General features: G+C 45.9%; 1 protein-coding gene across 2 annotated transcripts in view; it reads left to right on the plus strand.

Annotated features, from left to right (window-relative positions):
* Positions 1-1538: 1538 nt before the first annotated feature.
* LOC147452761 (uncharacterized) overlaps positions 1539-15602 on the plus strand; it is a 37922-nt gene continuing 23858 nt past the window's right edge. Inside the window, exons 1-4 of one of the 2 annotated variants that reach the window (XM_086518358.1) lie at positions 1539-1701; positions 2777-2845; positions 2924-2953; positions 3367-3399. In XM_086518358.1, the coding sequence (XP_086374484.1) occupies positions 1597-1701; positions 2777-2845; positions 2924-2953; positions 3367-3399 (237 nt within the window). In that variant the 5' untranslated portion in view covers positions 1539-1596. The remainder of the gene's footprint in view (positions 1702-2776; positions 2846-2923; positions 2954-3366; positions 3400-15602) is intronic. The other variant, XM_086518359.1, reaches the window with a different exon arrangement.

Genomic DNA, 15602 nt, shown 5'->3' on the forward strand with positions numbered 1-15602 from the left:
GCCCATCCCATCGAGTGCGATCCGCACCATTGCCTCCATTTGTCTTAGCTCCCATTCTCTATGCTGCGAGACAAGATGTTGGGGCACTGGCGAGGAGTCTCATTGACTTTGCACCTTATGCCCTCGTCAAGTGCGAGAGAGTGAGTACCACACACTACTTGTGTGCTCAGCTTTTGACCACATTAGGTCCTCTTTTCCCCATATATTCAGGCATGAGCTCTCCCTACATACCTTCCTCTTCCAACCACGATGTGGATTCTCTATTGCGACGCTCATTTCAGCCATTTTTGAGCATCGAGAGTCACTTATGACCTCCGCTCACACCATGCGACATGTTCATTTGGTCCCGTAGGTCATATTTGACCTCCGAGGGCAATAGTAGAACTATCTATCTATCTATCTATCTCTCTCGACTCTGTACTGCTGACGTGGATAAGCTCTCTCTCTCTCACACACACACACACACACACACACACATGGGCACCACCTTGGTGGCAATTTCGTGGATGCCTCTCATTCGCTTCCTTCCTCTCGAAGTGTACGCACATGCACACACACACAGGCTCTCTCTTGACGCACACACCTCTTTCCTCTTGGTGACGTGTGGATGGCCCACAATAGGTGGAACTTCCCACGGTTGGTGGTGGGTGCACATCCGGTGTTGGCATTACAAAGCAAGGTATAATGGAGAGGCATGCATAGGTTGTGGGCGAGCTCAAGACTACACTCCTCAACAGATGCAATGATGCAAATTGTGTGTGTGTGTGTGTGTGTGTGTGTGTGTGAGAGAGAGAGAGAGAGAGAGAGAGAGAGAGAGAGAGAGAGTGTCTTGGGCTGCTGGCGACCAAGCAAGAGAAAATAGATGGAGGGGTTCCCAGCTAGTCAAAGTGAGCAGAGTAGGGGGCAGTTGGAGATGGTCGTCAACATGGGAGAGGGAGTCCATGCATGCTAACAAAAGAGAATGGGGGTGCACACACGATCGAGTGAGAGGAGTAGCCAGGTCGGCGCGTGGCACATCTAGTTGCTCGACTTTTTTTAAAGCTCCATAAAGAAGTAGAATAGATTGGAAAAGTAATTGTGCCCTTCCAAATTGTGTAAAAAGAAAGGGGGAGTTTATAAGGCCTTACTCACCCTTCAAATTGAGGAAGGCCTCATGAACTTATCACTTGTTTTGTAGGATATCGCCTCCTAGTGGAAGCCCAACCACAACTTCTACACTAGGATCCCCCCTTGATAGCAAAAAGGAGGGTGGTGCATCTTTTGGACACTGACACCACCTCCCTCATAGCATACTTCTTTCAAACGCCGCCCACTCTTTTATGCAATTGTGACAATCTATATGTATTCTCTAACGACAGAGAGAGTGCCCTTTACACGTGTCGAGAACTGCGAGATGAACGCTATAGTCCAAAAATCTTATGCGCACGACAAAGAGAGAGAGAAAGAGAGAGAGAGAGAGAGGGAGGCCCGGCTGTACTAGTAAAAATAACGCCACCTCCCCTAGACCACACTTTTTTTAAACATCCCGGATTTGAGCCTTCGACTTTCCCAAATGCTTGAAATTTTGAAACGGGTCCTTGGGTTTGCGCGCCAAACATGGAGCGCGCGGCAGCGGGTCGACCTAACAATGAACGATTTTCGAACCTGAAGCTCGCCTTCTCGATGGCTACATATTGCTTGCTTACAGCTTGTTCTCATGAGGTAAGCTGTGTCTTCTAGAGAGAGAGATACATTTTATTTCATAAAGAAGAAAGAAATTGGGGAAGTGGTGCACTTCATCAAGGGCCTTTTTGTGTATCTAAAGCATTTCCCATAAGCTCAGGAAATGGGTTCTTGCAAGGACAATGCTTGTTATCACACTTGGAGGTCACAATGCTGCCATTTAATCAACTGCATGCGTTTTTTCCTCAAGTTATACAGCCATAACATTTGCGTTTCCTCAAGCACGTGGATATTGTCGTAGAGATTCCTCATTGACATTGTTGATGGGAAAGGCAGTGGGGTTGCGAGCGGACCACAACGGGCTTTTATAGTGGCCAGGAGACGCACAGTCCTTTTGATCTTTGAAGGCAAGAGCCCAGCAAGGCCATCAAGTAGCCCTTTTAGAGTGATTTCAAGCATGCTAAACTCACATCTAGTGGTTTCGCGTCTCAAGCATTATCATCAGACTATTTGGCAGGAAAAGGCTGTTGCCTTTTTGACAACACAACATTTGGAACGTTTGGCAGCTCAAAATTATCAGTGATTCCCTTCTTTGCTTGCTGAATTTTGATTTAACTGAACTGATTGGCTCCTTGAATCGCTCACAGTCTTGTCTACCAGCCAATAACATCAATCCATCTTAGGTGCTATAATGTAATGGCAGCTCAACATCATTGGTGGTAACCCAAAAGCACGTCTCTGAGGTACCCAAATGCACGCATCATCAAGTGTGATCCCCATAATCAGAGATGAAAAGCTTCATGCTGATCAGATGAAAAACCTTCAAGACTTGCTTGAGACTTGTAAAAATGGTTCTGAATACAGGTCACTTGCACGGTCTCAAATAGATGGGATGATTAAGCTGCATGGAATAGTGTATTTCGCCAGTACCTTTCACTTTTGGGCAGAGATATTATGACTTTAGTGCCCTCTCACATTTTTTTTGGCTACCTTTTTCTTCATTGGGTTTTTTCTACTGGCAGTTTGGAGCTTACAAGTTTTCCTTAACTTCTGATTTGTTTTTCTCAAGCAACTGAAGACAATATTTTGAAGAGATATTCCTCCATTCTTGTAGGATTTTGGAGCATATTTCTCTTTTCTGAATCCCTATCAGCAAGACGCATTGTATAATCTTTACATACAGGTGATTAGACTTCACTTGCTTCTTTTAGTCATGTAGTGGAATTTTTGAGTGTTATTGAAGAGTTACTTTGCTCAACAGATGGTGGTTTCTGTTCAAGAGAATCTTCAGGTAAAACATTTAAGTGTGTGCATCTAGGCTCATTATTTTTTCCTTGTAGTAAGGTGCATCTAATGATTTCGGTGCTTTGGGTGTTTTTAGGGTTCTCCTTTAATATGTTGTCCTGAGCATATTTGTGAATAGGGTTCTCATGATGAGGGGATTCAGTGGCTTTTCACAGGAAATAACTGTACTTAGTGGTTAAAATGAATGGATTTTTAATGCCTGCAGCTTGGACTAGAAGTCATTGGAAGTGCCAAGTGGTTGTATGATTTGGTTTGAAATTGAAGTAAGTGTGCAAGGGGGCTTTGTGCTAACGGTTGAAATTATTCCCTTTCAAATGTAACTTCTTTTATATAGAGTTGGTCATTTGTTTATGTTTATCTCAGATCTGACCACCTTTGTCTTTGTTTTTTTTTTTGAAGGAGGAGTTTAGAGATATTTGCGAAGAGACAAGGGTATGTCTCTAGTAAACGATCCACTTACTCTCTAGTTGATTGTTTTTGTGGTCAGCCTTCATGGAAATTTGGTGTTGGTGCTGACATTGCTGGAGAGACCTGTTAGAGTTAGATCTCTTGTTTGTTGGGGGCTCTAGTATCTCCCAAGGGTAGTTTAAGGAATGAGGATTGTTTTGTGGTTGTGCTCGTTTGTATTTGAGGTATACGTACCTTTTCTGGCGGTATGAGACTCTAACCTTGTGAAACCCCCGGAACAACGGTCCTCATATACATGGCTATTTATTGGGTCATGAGGTATCTATGTGGGTCAAGTGTGAAGGAATGGATCATAGGCGTGCGTGTGTGCAACGAAGATGGAGGGAGTGCGAGAGAGAGAGAGAGCACGACACAGGGATGTCGGGTGGAGCTCCCAAATCTCACTGGATGAGCACGCTCTGAGAATCAGTGAGAGCTCCTTATTCTTTGTATGTATAAAGAATAAGGAGATAAATGTGGGCGACCGGACACTGGCCGGTGGACACCGCAAAGCACGGTGAGGCACACCGCCTTTACCTAACATTCTCCCACTAAAGGTTGTGTGTCGATAAGTGGTGAGAAGATTAGCCTACGATTAGTATATACAAGAGGTGAGAGAAGATGGTTCTCAATCTATTGCCCACTGGCTCACTCCAAACACGTGAGTGCATCTGTAACCGCTCTAGTGGAAATGCAACATGCATACAATAGGGCTAGAGCTACGATGACACTCCTGATGCAGGTATCGAGTGACGACCTGCATGGCTCCACAATGCACAATGCTAGTGTCAGTCATTGCACAATTGACAACTCCCACTGCAAATGCACCAACCGCATAAGCAAGATCAAGTCTCGAGACCAAAAGGTCAGACATGAGAGACCCGAAAGCCGATGAAACATGCACTATGTGTGCCTACCTATCCTTGTCAGCAACCTCAGTGTCATATGCATCCTCATCATGAACCACCTCATTATGCATCACCATGTCAGCATTGTCTGGCAAAGGCATATTTGTTGAGAATGATTGCAAAACCGAAAAATTAGCACCACTGCAATCACACATAGCTGTCTGAAGGACAATGTTGCCCTCAAACGTATTAGATGCATTATAGAACAATGCATCGGTCTATGGCTCAATTGATGTCACCTCAACTGATGACTGACCAAGCTGTGCATCCCCAAAGATACCACTGTCTGCGTGAACGTCACCACAAGACAAATGCACAACCTGCTCTTCATGCAGCACATCCACAAAAGAGACATGCCTCGTCTCTCGCTCCAAACATGGTTGCAAATACACAGAGACTACACCGCCTTGTGTGTCAGAAATATGCAAAGGGTATACCAGACTACTCCTAGCACCTCTGGCTATCACCAGTGATCCTCTATGCATTTGAAATGACCGTTCTCCAAGCAGTACACAATGTCTACTATTCTGCAACTTACGCACTGAAATGAGACTTTGGCGGCTGAGTCTTGGTACATAACGTACATCTCGCAGCGTAAGCAATGCAATGTTAGGCAAGGACATGCATACATCTCCAGCATCCTCTATGTCATATGCTGAACCATCAACAAATTGTACACAACCAAGTCTCCTACTAGAGAAAGAGCGAAACAAATCACAACGTGGCGTCACATGGAAAACTACATGTTCGTCTAGTAGAAAACTCGTAGACAATGTGCTATCCCAAGACAGAAAGTAGTCTGAAGGCAAGCTAGACTCAAAAGTGACATGCCCGTCACATGCATACTCTCTAGCATCTGTCCTCATAGTAGCACCATGCATCTGTCTCTTTCGCTACCTCATATGCCTGAAGCAACGGTGCCTAGTATGCCTATCCTGGCCGCAGTGCCAACATGTCAATTGCGATCGTGAGCGAGAACCACTTCCAACTTGAAGTGTCTTCATATCCATGCCAAAACTATGGCAAACAATGTTCGAGATCACAAGACTCTCCCACTCAAGAGCAAACCACTGTCTCAAGCAAAGAAGGTGAGCCGATGCAATATGCATACATATCTGGTAAAATTTTGGCAGAGTCTCCTCTGTAACTGGAGCAAAAAACTCAACAGTAAATCGCAATGGAGACAACAACAAATGCCCAAATGGCCAATCCGGGAATGTACTCGTTCATACACTGAGCCAAGCCGCTCTAGCCGGAGTATCACTCAACGGCGCTACAAATGACATACATATGTGAGTGAAAAATTGCTACCAAAATATATCAATGAATGAACAATGTGCCAAAAAACCGTAGCATACACAACTTGTGTAAAAGTGGGAGTCAAAACTCAACCACTATCAAGAGTAACAAGAACTGTACTTGTAGAGTAACATAAGCTTGTGTATAGCTGAAAAATATGGATTCAAATCAGCCCCAAAACAACCCTAAATTTAGCTCTCAAATAGCTGAAGAAATAGGTCACAACTGTGCCGCAAATTAGCTTACAATTGAGCCATACATAGGCACCTACAAAGAGGGAACGATGGCTGAAAAATTCAGCTCACAAATGACCCTCAAACTTGCCTGTAAACTTGTCAATGTGAGAGCTAAGCTCGATCACAAACTATGGCAAGTAAACTCCAGCCACTATCCCACAAAAGCATACACAAAGCAAAAGCTCAAGACACTTGTTGTGTCATAAACCGGTATGCAAGCAAAAACACTGCAGAAGATGTCCTCAACTGCAAATGGCAACACCTGTGGGAGTACTAGACTCAACTTGTAGCTGGGAGTTAAAACTGGAAGCTCCAAGTGTTGTTATGTTGTGGAGGCTGCACAAACTCCTCTGTCTGTGACTGAAAGAAATCTGTAATCTTCCACTGTCGCTGGATCTCTCTCATTGTGCCCCTATTCAAGAGGTCCTATGTCATGGGGACGTGACAATTGTTAACTATGTCACGAGGATGTGGCAACTGCTAACTTTAGTTGTTGGTTTCTTTCCAATGGGTTTTGTTTTATTTTTGAGACCCTCTTCTTGAAGTAGCAAACGGTCGGACATTGTATGGCCAATGTAAACGGTAGTTTCACCCACAGATGGGTAGTGGTCGGCATTGGAATTCGTATGGTAAGAGGATGTCTAGGCTCAGAGCAAGATCATATAGGTCCCCCCATCGCACTTAGCAAGTTGGTAGATACTAGGAAGTGAACTCAATAAAGGCCTAAAGTCAAGGTGTGACTACCAACAGAAAGTATCTGACAGTTGGGCCACATTGCACTTTTGGATGCGGTCCCAATGAGGATAGATGGTCAGATGACCACAGAGAGCCCAACGGAATCATTTCCTAAAATTTAGGGAACTGCTATTTTGGGCCGTGAAACGTGTTCGCGTCATTACCTCCGGTATGACGAGGGGAACATTTTACAACTTTGCCGCGAAGTCAACTGGGCGACCAGTTGGGAGATTTTTAAGCGGTGAACCCGAAACGGGAAAATGCTTGTAAATGCGCCAAGTGGCACATTTCTGTGCACTTGCCTCACAAAGGAAGAGTTGGCGCTGAATTTTAAGCTGAGAGGAGCCTCATTTTGCATCTGTCTCACAGGTTAAGAGCTATGGAGTGCTTCCTTTCCCCCTTACGTACACTGTGGTGCTAGAAGTGATGCCTTGCACGCTATGCACTGCTCTCTCTCTCTCTCTCCCCTACGTGCAATATGTTATGTCCCACTAGTGGGCTTTTCATTTGACCAATGTACACTTATGTGGGTTCATGCGCGATTGCCGAGGCAAGAGCCTCTTGCACAGGTATTGGATTAGCTAGCGGCTAATCCCCCGCAGGTACAGGTGAATTCAGAGAGGTTTCATGTCAGAAATCTCGTCCGATTCAAAGGGCAAGTAGCCCTACAGGTGCGAGAGCTCAAGGTCTTGCTACACATGCGACCGGCACGCGAAACGGGGCCCAAAACAGGGAATTACAGCCTGCTGTGTATTTTTTCAGGTTTAGGGTTTCGGCCCTAAACAGACCCTAATACCCCCAAGAGGTTCGGGGACGCGAGGGGACCGCTGTACAGGTGAATTGGCGCATTTTCGGGGCAGAAAACAGATAATTCAGCGTGCTGTAGATTCTCGCCAGGTTTTGCAAAGTGTCCGTATGCATCGGGAAAGTCACCTATTGCGTGGGGATACTGACTGTGAAGCGTCCTAGTACAGTTATGTTGCCGAAATCGGGCCAGAATAGGTGTTTCTTAGCCTAGATTGTGCGAGGCAGCTCGTAGGAGATCGTAGGTTTTATTCCCTCTGTTAAAGAATAAAGAAATATCGAAAGGGGCGCCAATTATGGGGCCTACAGGTTGTCCGCGTCTGCTCGGAGCATTCTAGCTTCCGAGCCGTGTGTGTACTTAGGTGTTAATCTCCGTTACAGGTTACCTTTGCAAAGTGCTCTGTGTGTGTTTAAAGTAAAGAATTTCGGGTGAAAGCCAACGCCTACCGCCCCACGGGCCGGTTTCATGGTTCCATTGCCGGATATCAATCACTTTTTCCTTAAAGAGTGAGCTTGGATTGTTTTGGGTAAAGACAGAGTGCAGGAATGCGGGATTACACTATGGCCGACAAGGGGAAGGGCACTATGGAAGAGGGTTCCTCTTCAAAGGACAGGCAAGAGATCCCTATGGTTTTCGAGATTGGCGAGAGCTCACGGCCACGTCAGTCTGTACCTCCTGTCAATGTGAATGTCTCTCCAGTAGTACAGGGCTTTATGATTGGGCAACTTGAGGATGATGCGTTCAAGGCTCAATTAGTTGCCTCTGTGAATGTCTTTTTGCAGCTGGTGTAGAATCCAAGGTTTATGGAGTTCTTGCAAGCGCCACCAGTGCAACAACAAAATAGGCAACCTGTGCCGCGTACGGAGCTTGTTGATGCTCAAGCCCAAGTACTTCATGCGGCTCAGGAGGATAGGGAATACTCGCATGTTGCGGAGTCAGGGGCTCCAAAACAGGTTCCTTCTGTGCTTGAACAGGTGGCTAGAACGCCTATTCCACAGGTTATGCCAGTTCAGCCTGCCACCTTTCAGAGCTAGCATGCTGTCTTGAATGGACAGGGAACTGGATACTAGGCTATGCACTCAGTTTTTCCACCACCCACGGTACATCCTGGGTATTTCGGCGGAGTATGGCTGGTTATGCGCCTAGAAGTCAGCCGTACATGCCAAGAACAGTGTTCGAGGGTATGCAAGGCATCATGCCAAACCCCATGTATGGTAGTATCGGCATGCAGTAAGGTTTTCACTGCAACGAGGGCCAGTTTGGGGTGCCACAGGGTCATTTTGGCATGGCTGGTTTTTCTGGACAGCAGCCAGATATCGCACCTCTAACGCAAAATGTGAATGGCCAAGATGTGCCGATCATGCCTACTACAGTGCCTATGTTGCAGACCATTCCCTATGACAACTTGCGGGCACTAGAGAAGCCGAAGGCTTACAAAGAAGGTGGTGCAGCTGTAAAGTTCAGTACCTTCAGTGGTTTCGAGGATAAGACGAAGGCTCTTACCTTCCTCCAATAGTTTGATACAACATATGCAAGAGGGAATTTTACAGAGGCCTTGAAAGTCAGGAAAGCTATCACTTTCTTAAAGGACAATGCGCTTACATGGTAGACGACATTGTCAATGCAAGGACAGGCACCCGCCACTTGGGTTTACTTCAAGCAAATGTTTGCATCTGCTTGGCTATCAAACGAATTTGAAGCCGACGTTGGTGCAGCCAAAGTTGGTCCGCGCTATAAAGTGTTTTATGCAGTGCAAAGAGTGCTAACAGGTGCATGGTAGAGGGCTAAAGCCAGTGTGGGAGACCTCAGCAGGACAGTGGCAACGAAAATGCATGCTTAAAGTGTTTTTTTAGGCCAGGGGGCCTCTGAAGTGGGCTGATTGGGACGGCAGGTCAAAGTGTTCGAGATGCGTGGAATGTGCCCCAAAATGTGGTATTCAAGATGCTCTAGAAGCTCGTCCAAACGGCTCGTCAAACAGGGCTTCGATGTGAAAGATATGCCAGTCCGAAGTTAGAAGGCTTCGCAAGTCCCAACGGACAGAGCAGGTACAGACAGGTGGTGAAAAATGGGATCAATGGATACACGTGTAAAGCTCAAGCTGTGGAGCATGCCGGTCTTTTCGGTTCGCCATTCGGAGCTTAGACGGACAAGTTATGGCCTGTGGAATGTTTGTAGGGGGTCGGGTACGTGCTCACCGGGCCACGTTAGTAAGTGCGCCGACATAAGTTTTTTTGAGCTCGCCAAGGTTCTGGAAAGTTGCGTGCGACATGGAGAGTCAGCCGAAATTTATGGCTCGCCGATTGGAGTCGAACGCATCATGGTATGTCCAATTTAGGTTGGCGGACAATCGAAACGGAGGCGAATCAGTTTTTTTCCCCACTTTTGCGACCTGATGTTCGAGGGTGTGAATTGATCGAAAGCGGCAAAATTTTTGGAGTTTGGAGTTGGCGGGGGTGTGGCTTGGTAAGAAGGTGCTTCAACGAACCTGTGCATGTGGAGCACCGACGGCATGCGAATCAAGTGCTAAGAGCCCCTTGTTTGTAAATTCAACGGAAAAAGCTTGGCTGGACTTGGAAAAAGGGAAAGAAAATTAACTCATAAGGCGGGGGGGAAAAGAACAAAGTGAAGGCTTAGAAAGAGGGCAGTGGTGCCTGGCTTCACTGCCAAAAAAGGAATTTTTTTTCTTTGGCCTTGAAAAAAAAGAGGGAAGAAAGGGAAAGAAGGCAGGCAGCGTTCTTCGACAAAGGAGGGCTTTCTTTTTTTCCTTTGGCTTGGGGAGAAGGAGGAAGGGAAAGAGAAGAGGCTTTTTGTGCACGTGCGCTCGGCGATCGAAGCCAGCACGCAAGGTGTAGGTCCGTGAAGTGGCTCGAAAGAGCGAGGGATTTGCAAAAGAAGAAGCCAGCGAGGGCTGCCAAGAGAGGGGGCTTCTGTCGAAGTGAAGCTAGAAGAGAATGTTCCGGTCGAGGCATGTGCCGATGGAGTCGAGTGGCGAGGGAGGTGTGTGCCCCTCTGTATGAAGCGGCGATGGCCATGGTGCAGCCAAGAGCAGACTACATGGGTCTTGTACATGTGTTTTTGGTTTGAAGGAGAAGCTATCATTAGCGATTTTGGCGTCGTCTTTCCCTCCTTCCCCCCTTTCTTCTTTGCTCGTCTCTAGGATGTGTGGTGCCGGTGTGTGAGCGTGTGCGCCCCCCGGGCCCCCTGTGTGTGTGAGAGAAAGAGAGAGAGGTGTTGAATTGTGAAAGTGCGAGAAGCGGGCAAGGTCGGTGTGGTAGCTGTCTGAGGATTGTGCAACGCGTGTGTGTGTCGGGCGAAGTGCAGGCGAGGCCCTGCTAGTGTGAATCGTCTTTTTTGAAGGTGTTTTCGAGAGGACAGGGGTGCTGTGAATACCTTGAGCTATATAGGGGCAGCTGTTTGTGTGTCGGGTGTGTTCCCCATTCCCCCTCTCCAACGTCATGACAGATTGGCACCAGCGTACTTCAGCTTCGTGCAAGAGCTTGCTGGAGTACAATAGGAGGTTTTGTAAAGCGTTACTCTCAGTGACCTCCTACAGATTTGTGCCATTGACAGAGCAGATAGAGAAGTACTGTTGTGGATTGCCTAAAGGGCTTCGCGATTACTGTACAAAGAACAAAGTGGCTACCCTCACTTAGCTTATGGAAGTTGCGAACACTGGTCTTGCCTTGTTGAAAGGAGAGGACAGTGGATTTCCGAGCAGCGACAAAGGAGGGCAGCAAAAGAAAAATTCAGCGAAGAAGCCCTTTGTGAAAACGGCTCCTGATGCGTCACAGGGGTCAGAAAAGGCCATCAAAGACAAGGATTCAGCTGGGACTTTTGGAGCGCAAGCAAAGAAACAGAAAAGGAAGCCTTTTGTGCGCAAGTCGCTCGAGGAAAAGAAGGTTCTGATGGTTGAGAACAAATGCTTTATATGCGAGCAGCTTGGTCACTTTTCTATCAATTGTCCACAAAGGAAAAGACCAGCTGACTCAGAGGATAAAGAAGACCAGAAAGGCAAGAAGCTTAAACCCACGGCAGGTTTAGTGCCAGACATGGTGGGTGATAGGCCCAACACAGATGCCAGTGAGTTATACAGGGCATGGGGTAAAGTTAGGGATCAGACGGCACTCATCTTCTTTGATCCAGGTGCCAAAGCCAACGTTATCTCACCAGAGTTAGCTATGAAGCTGGGCATCAGAGCTGAAGAGATGGGGTACACAGCAGAGGCAGGGTTGGCATGTCCTGGCCACTCAGAGTGTGTTACTCCCATCATTGGAAAGCTGCGTCTGCATATTTAGTTGTATGTGGACACATAAGAGTTCTATATCATGCCGTTGGAAGGTTGTGACGCCTTGTTGGGGATCCCGTGGATGTTCCGAGTGCATGGAGTCTTGGATGCCTACAACAAAAAGATCAATGTACAGCATAGGGGCAAAACTCACATCTTGGATGTAAAGCTTAAAGGAGAGTCAGTCCCTATTGTATTTGCTTCTGTTATCACTTCTGTAATAAAGAATCATCTTTCTGTGTACTTGATTTTTGCACGTGATGTCTCAGATAGTGATCAATCAAATTTATCTGTGTTAGATAAAGAAAGGTCAGCATTTTTGCAAAAGTTTAGTGACTGTTTTTTTGATTCATTACCGTCACAATTGCCGCGAGAGAGACCTGAGGACCATCGGATAGATTTGGTGCCAGGGTGTAGCCCACCAAATAGACCTCCCTACAAGGTTAGTGCGGCGCAGCAGAAAGAGATTATGGGCCAGGTTGAAGAGTTATTAGAGAAAGGGCTGATTCAGCCTAGTTCTTCATCCTTTTGCTCCCCAGTGCTCCTAGTGCAGAAGAAGGATGGCTCATGGCGCATGTGTAGTGACTACCGTGCGTTGAATAAGAATACCATCAAGAATAGGTTTCCTATTCCTAGAATTGATGATATTCTCGATCGTTTAGAGGGTGCTGCAATTATCAGCAGGATAGACCTTAAGAGTGGGTACCATCAGATTCGTATAAGACCAGAGGATGTGCACAAGACTGCTTTTTAGAACGACATTTGGTCTTTATGAGTTTCTAGTGATGCCGTTTGGGCTAACAAATGCTCCTGCCACGTTCAACAGAATGATGGATCGGATTTTCCGCTTGCATCAACAGTTTGTTGGAACGTTCTTCGATGACATGATAGTGTATTCGAAGAATGAAGAGGAGCATAGGCGTCACTTGACCATTGTGTTCGAAGAGCTGCGCAGTCACATGTTACTTGTCAATCGTAAGAAAAGTAAATTCTTCCTCGAAGAGATTCACTTTCTGGGCCACATAGTCGCAAAGGATGGTGTTAGAATGGATCCCGCAAAGGTCGAAGCTATCAAGACATGGCCAGACTTGAAGACTGTGCACGATGTCAGAAGCTTCTTGGGATTGTGTTCCTACTATAGAAGGTTTATCAGAAATTTTGCAGAGATAGCATCGCCTCTTCACGCTTTGCAAAAGAAAGAGATCACTTTCAGATGGACCCAAAAAGAGATTTCAGCTTTTAGTCTCTTAAAGGAAAAGTTGACTTCAGATCCATTTATTGTTTTGCCAGATCTCAGGAAGTCATTTGTGGTCCAGTGTGACGCATGTGGCAGTAGCATCTGAGCAATGCTAATGCAAGATGGACGGGTAGTAGCTTATGAAAGCCGAATTTTGCAAGGGCCAGAGAGGACTATGCAAGTCTATGAGAAAGAGCTCTTGGCCGTGATTCATGCGCTTTCTAGCTGGAAGCACTACCTCTTAGGTGTCGATTTTGTTGTCCAAACAGATCATCAGACCTTGCGATACTTCTTGACACAGTCAAAGTTATCCGAAAAGCATATGCGATGGGCAAACATTCTTTCCATGTTCCACTTCCAGATTATGCATGTGGAAGGCAAGAAGAATGTTGTAGCTGATGCGTTATCAAGAAAGCCACAAATTTTAGCTGTGTCAATTCCTTATCATCATGAGTTAGATGACATGAAGGAACAGTATACTGCTGATGAAGATTTTGCAAGGATCTTTGAACAGCTACAAGAGGGGCAACATCATGAGCACTACCTCCTCAGAGATGGTTTTATGATGATGCATGGCAGACTGTGTCACTAGGCCACTGCGACATAAGGTCATGGAAGAGAGTCATGTCTCACCGTATGCAGGGCATCGTGGCATTGATGCAACAGTTAAAGCGGTAGAGACATTCTTCTATTGGCCTACCTTGAGGAGAGATGTGGATGCCTTTGTGCGAGCATGCATAGTTTGCCAAAAGGTCAAGTTTGACAAGCAAAAGGCACCAGGGTTGTTACAACCACTGCCGATTTCGGATAAGCCATGGGAAAGCATTGCTATGGACTTTATTTTTGATCTTCCAAGAACGCCAACAGGGAATGATGGTATATGGACCATTATCTACAGGTTCAGCAAGCAGGCCCATTTTATCCCTGTCAGGAAGAAGATAAAATCTGATCAGATGGCACGCTTGTTCATGTACAATGTGTTTATGTACCATGGTATGCCACAATCGATTATCAGTGATCGTGATCCTCGCATGACCAGTTTGTTCTGGAGAGGATTGTTCGAGAACATGGGCACTACGCTTAAGTTCTCGTCTTCGTTTAATCCACAAACTGATGGACAGTCAGAAGAGGCTAATTCTACTGACTTAGATCTGCTGAAATGCTATGTGTCAGATAATAAGGGCAAGTGGGAATAGTATTTGCCTATGCTTGAGTATGTGTACAATAATACGGTGCATTTGTCTACTGGCAAAGCACCTTTTGAGATTGTTGAAGGTGGCAAAAAGGTTCCTCCCATTCTGCATACAAAGGACAAGATCTTTGAGGCAGATTGATATGTTGAGAACATGGATGAGATGTATAAGAAAATTAAAGTTGCCTTGGAGAAGACTCAGGCAAAGCAAAAAAAGGCTGCCGATTGTCACCGTCGTGAATTGCTACTATCACCTGGTGATTGGGTTCTGTTAAGGTTCGAAAAGGCAAGGTTAAAGAAGATGAAGGGCAAGGAACGATTGTTTCCTAAGCTAAGCATGCGTTACTATGGGCCTTTTCAAGTGCTTGACAAGATCAGCGATATGGCTTACAGGTTGAAATTGCCTGATGCGTGGAAGATTCATAATGCGTTTCACGAGAGTCTTCTAAGACCCTTCGTGGGTGATGTGCCAGAAGATATGCTAGATGAGGATCAACCAGAAGTTGAGGAACTTGATGAGATCTTGGTACTTGAGCAAGTTTTGGCACATAAGGACAGAAAAGTTAAAGGACAAGTTGCAAGACGCTATTTGGTGAAGTTCAAGAACTATCCGCCTATGGATGCAAAGTGGATGGAAGAGCATGAACTGTCATAGTCACCAAATGTATTGCAGCTTTACCTTGAAGCCTTTGGGTTACAACCTACTTATACCCCAACCCAACGTGTGCAAAGGAGGGGTAATGATAGAGCTAGTACATCAAATGTACATATGAATTCAGTCTAATAGATGGAAATGACAAAAGTATGAAGGCCTCATTAAGTCATTTGTATCTATGTGTTAAGAACTTTCTTGTGGATACATGCGATGATAAAGGAGTGTTAATAACACAAGATCATCAGTGGCGTGTATTTATGGTATGCAATCGAGGACGTTTGCGATTTCAAGAGGGGGGTATGTCACGGGGACGTGGCAATTGTTAACTATGTCACGAGGACGTGGCAATTGCTAACTTTAGTTGTTGGTTTCTTTCCAATGGGTTTTGTTTTATTTTTGAGACCCTCTTCTTGAAGTAGCAAACGGTCGGACATTGTATGGCCAATGTGAACGGTAGTTTCACCCGCAGATGGATAGTGGTCGGCACTGGAATTCGTATGGTAAGAGGATGTCTAGGCTCAGAGCAAGATCATATAGGTCCCCCCGTCGAACTTAGCAAGTTGGTGGATACTAGGAAGTGAACTCAATAAAGGCCTAAAGTCAAGGTGTGACTACCAACAGAAAGTATCCGACAGTTGGGCCACATTGCACTTTTGAATGCGGTCCCAATGAGGATAGATTGTCAGATGACCACAGGGAGCCCAACGGAATCATTTAGGGAACTGCTATTTTGGGCCGTGAAACGTGTTCGCGTCATTACCTCCGGTATGACGAGGGGAACATTTTACAACTTTGCCGCGAAGTCAACTGACGACTGGTTGGGAGATTTTTAAGCG

This window comes from Adiantum capillus-veneris, chromosome 8 (genome assembly GCF_014529385.1).
Source record: "Adiantum capillus-veneris isolate H3 chromosome 8, ASM1452938v2, whole genome shotgun sequence".
In the NCBI taxonomy this organism is placed as follows: domain Eukaryota; kingdom Viridiplantae; phylum Streptophyta; class Polypodiopsida; order Polypodiales; family Pteridaceae; genus Adiantum; species Adiantum capillus-veneris.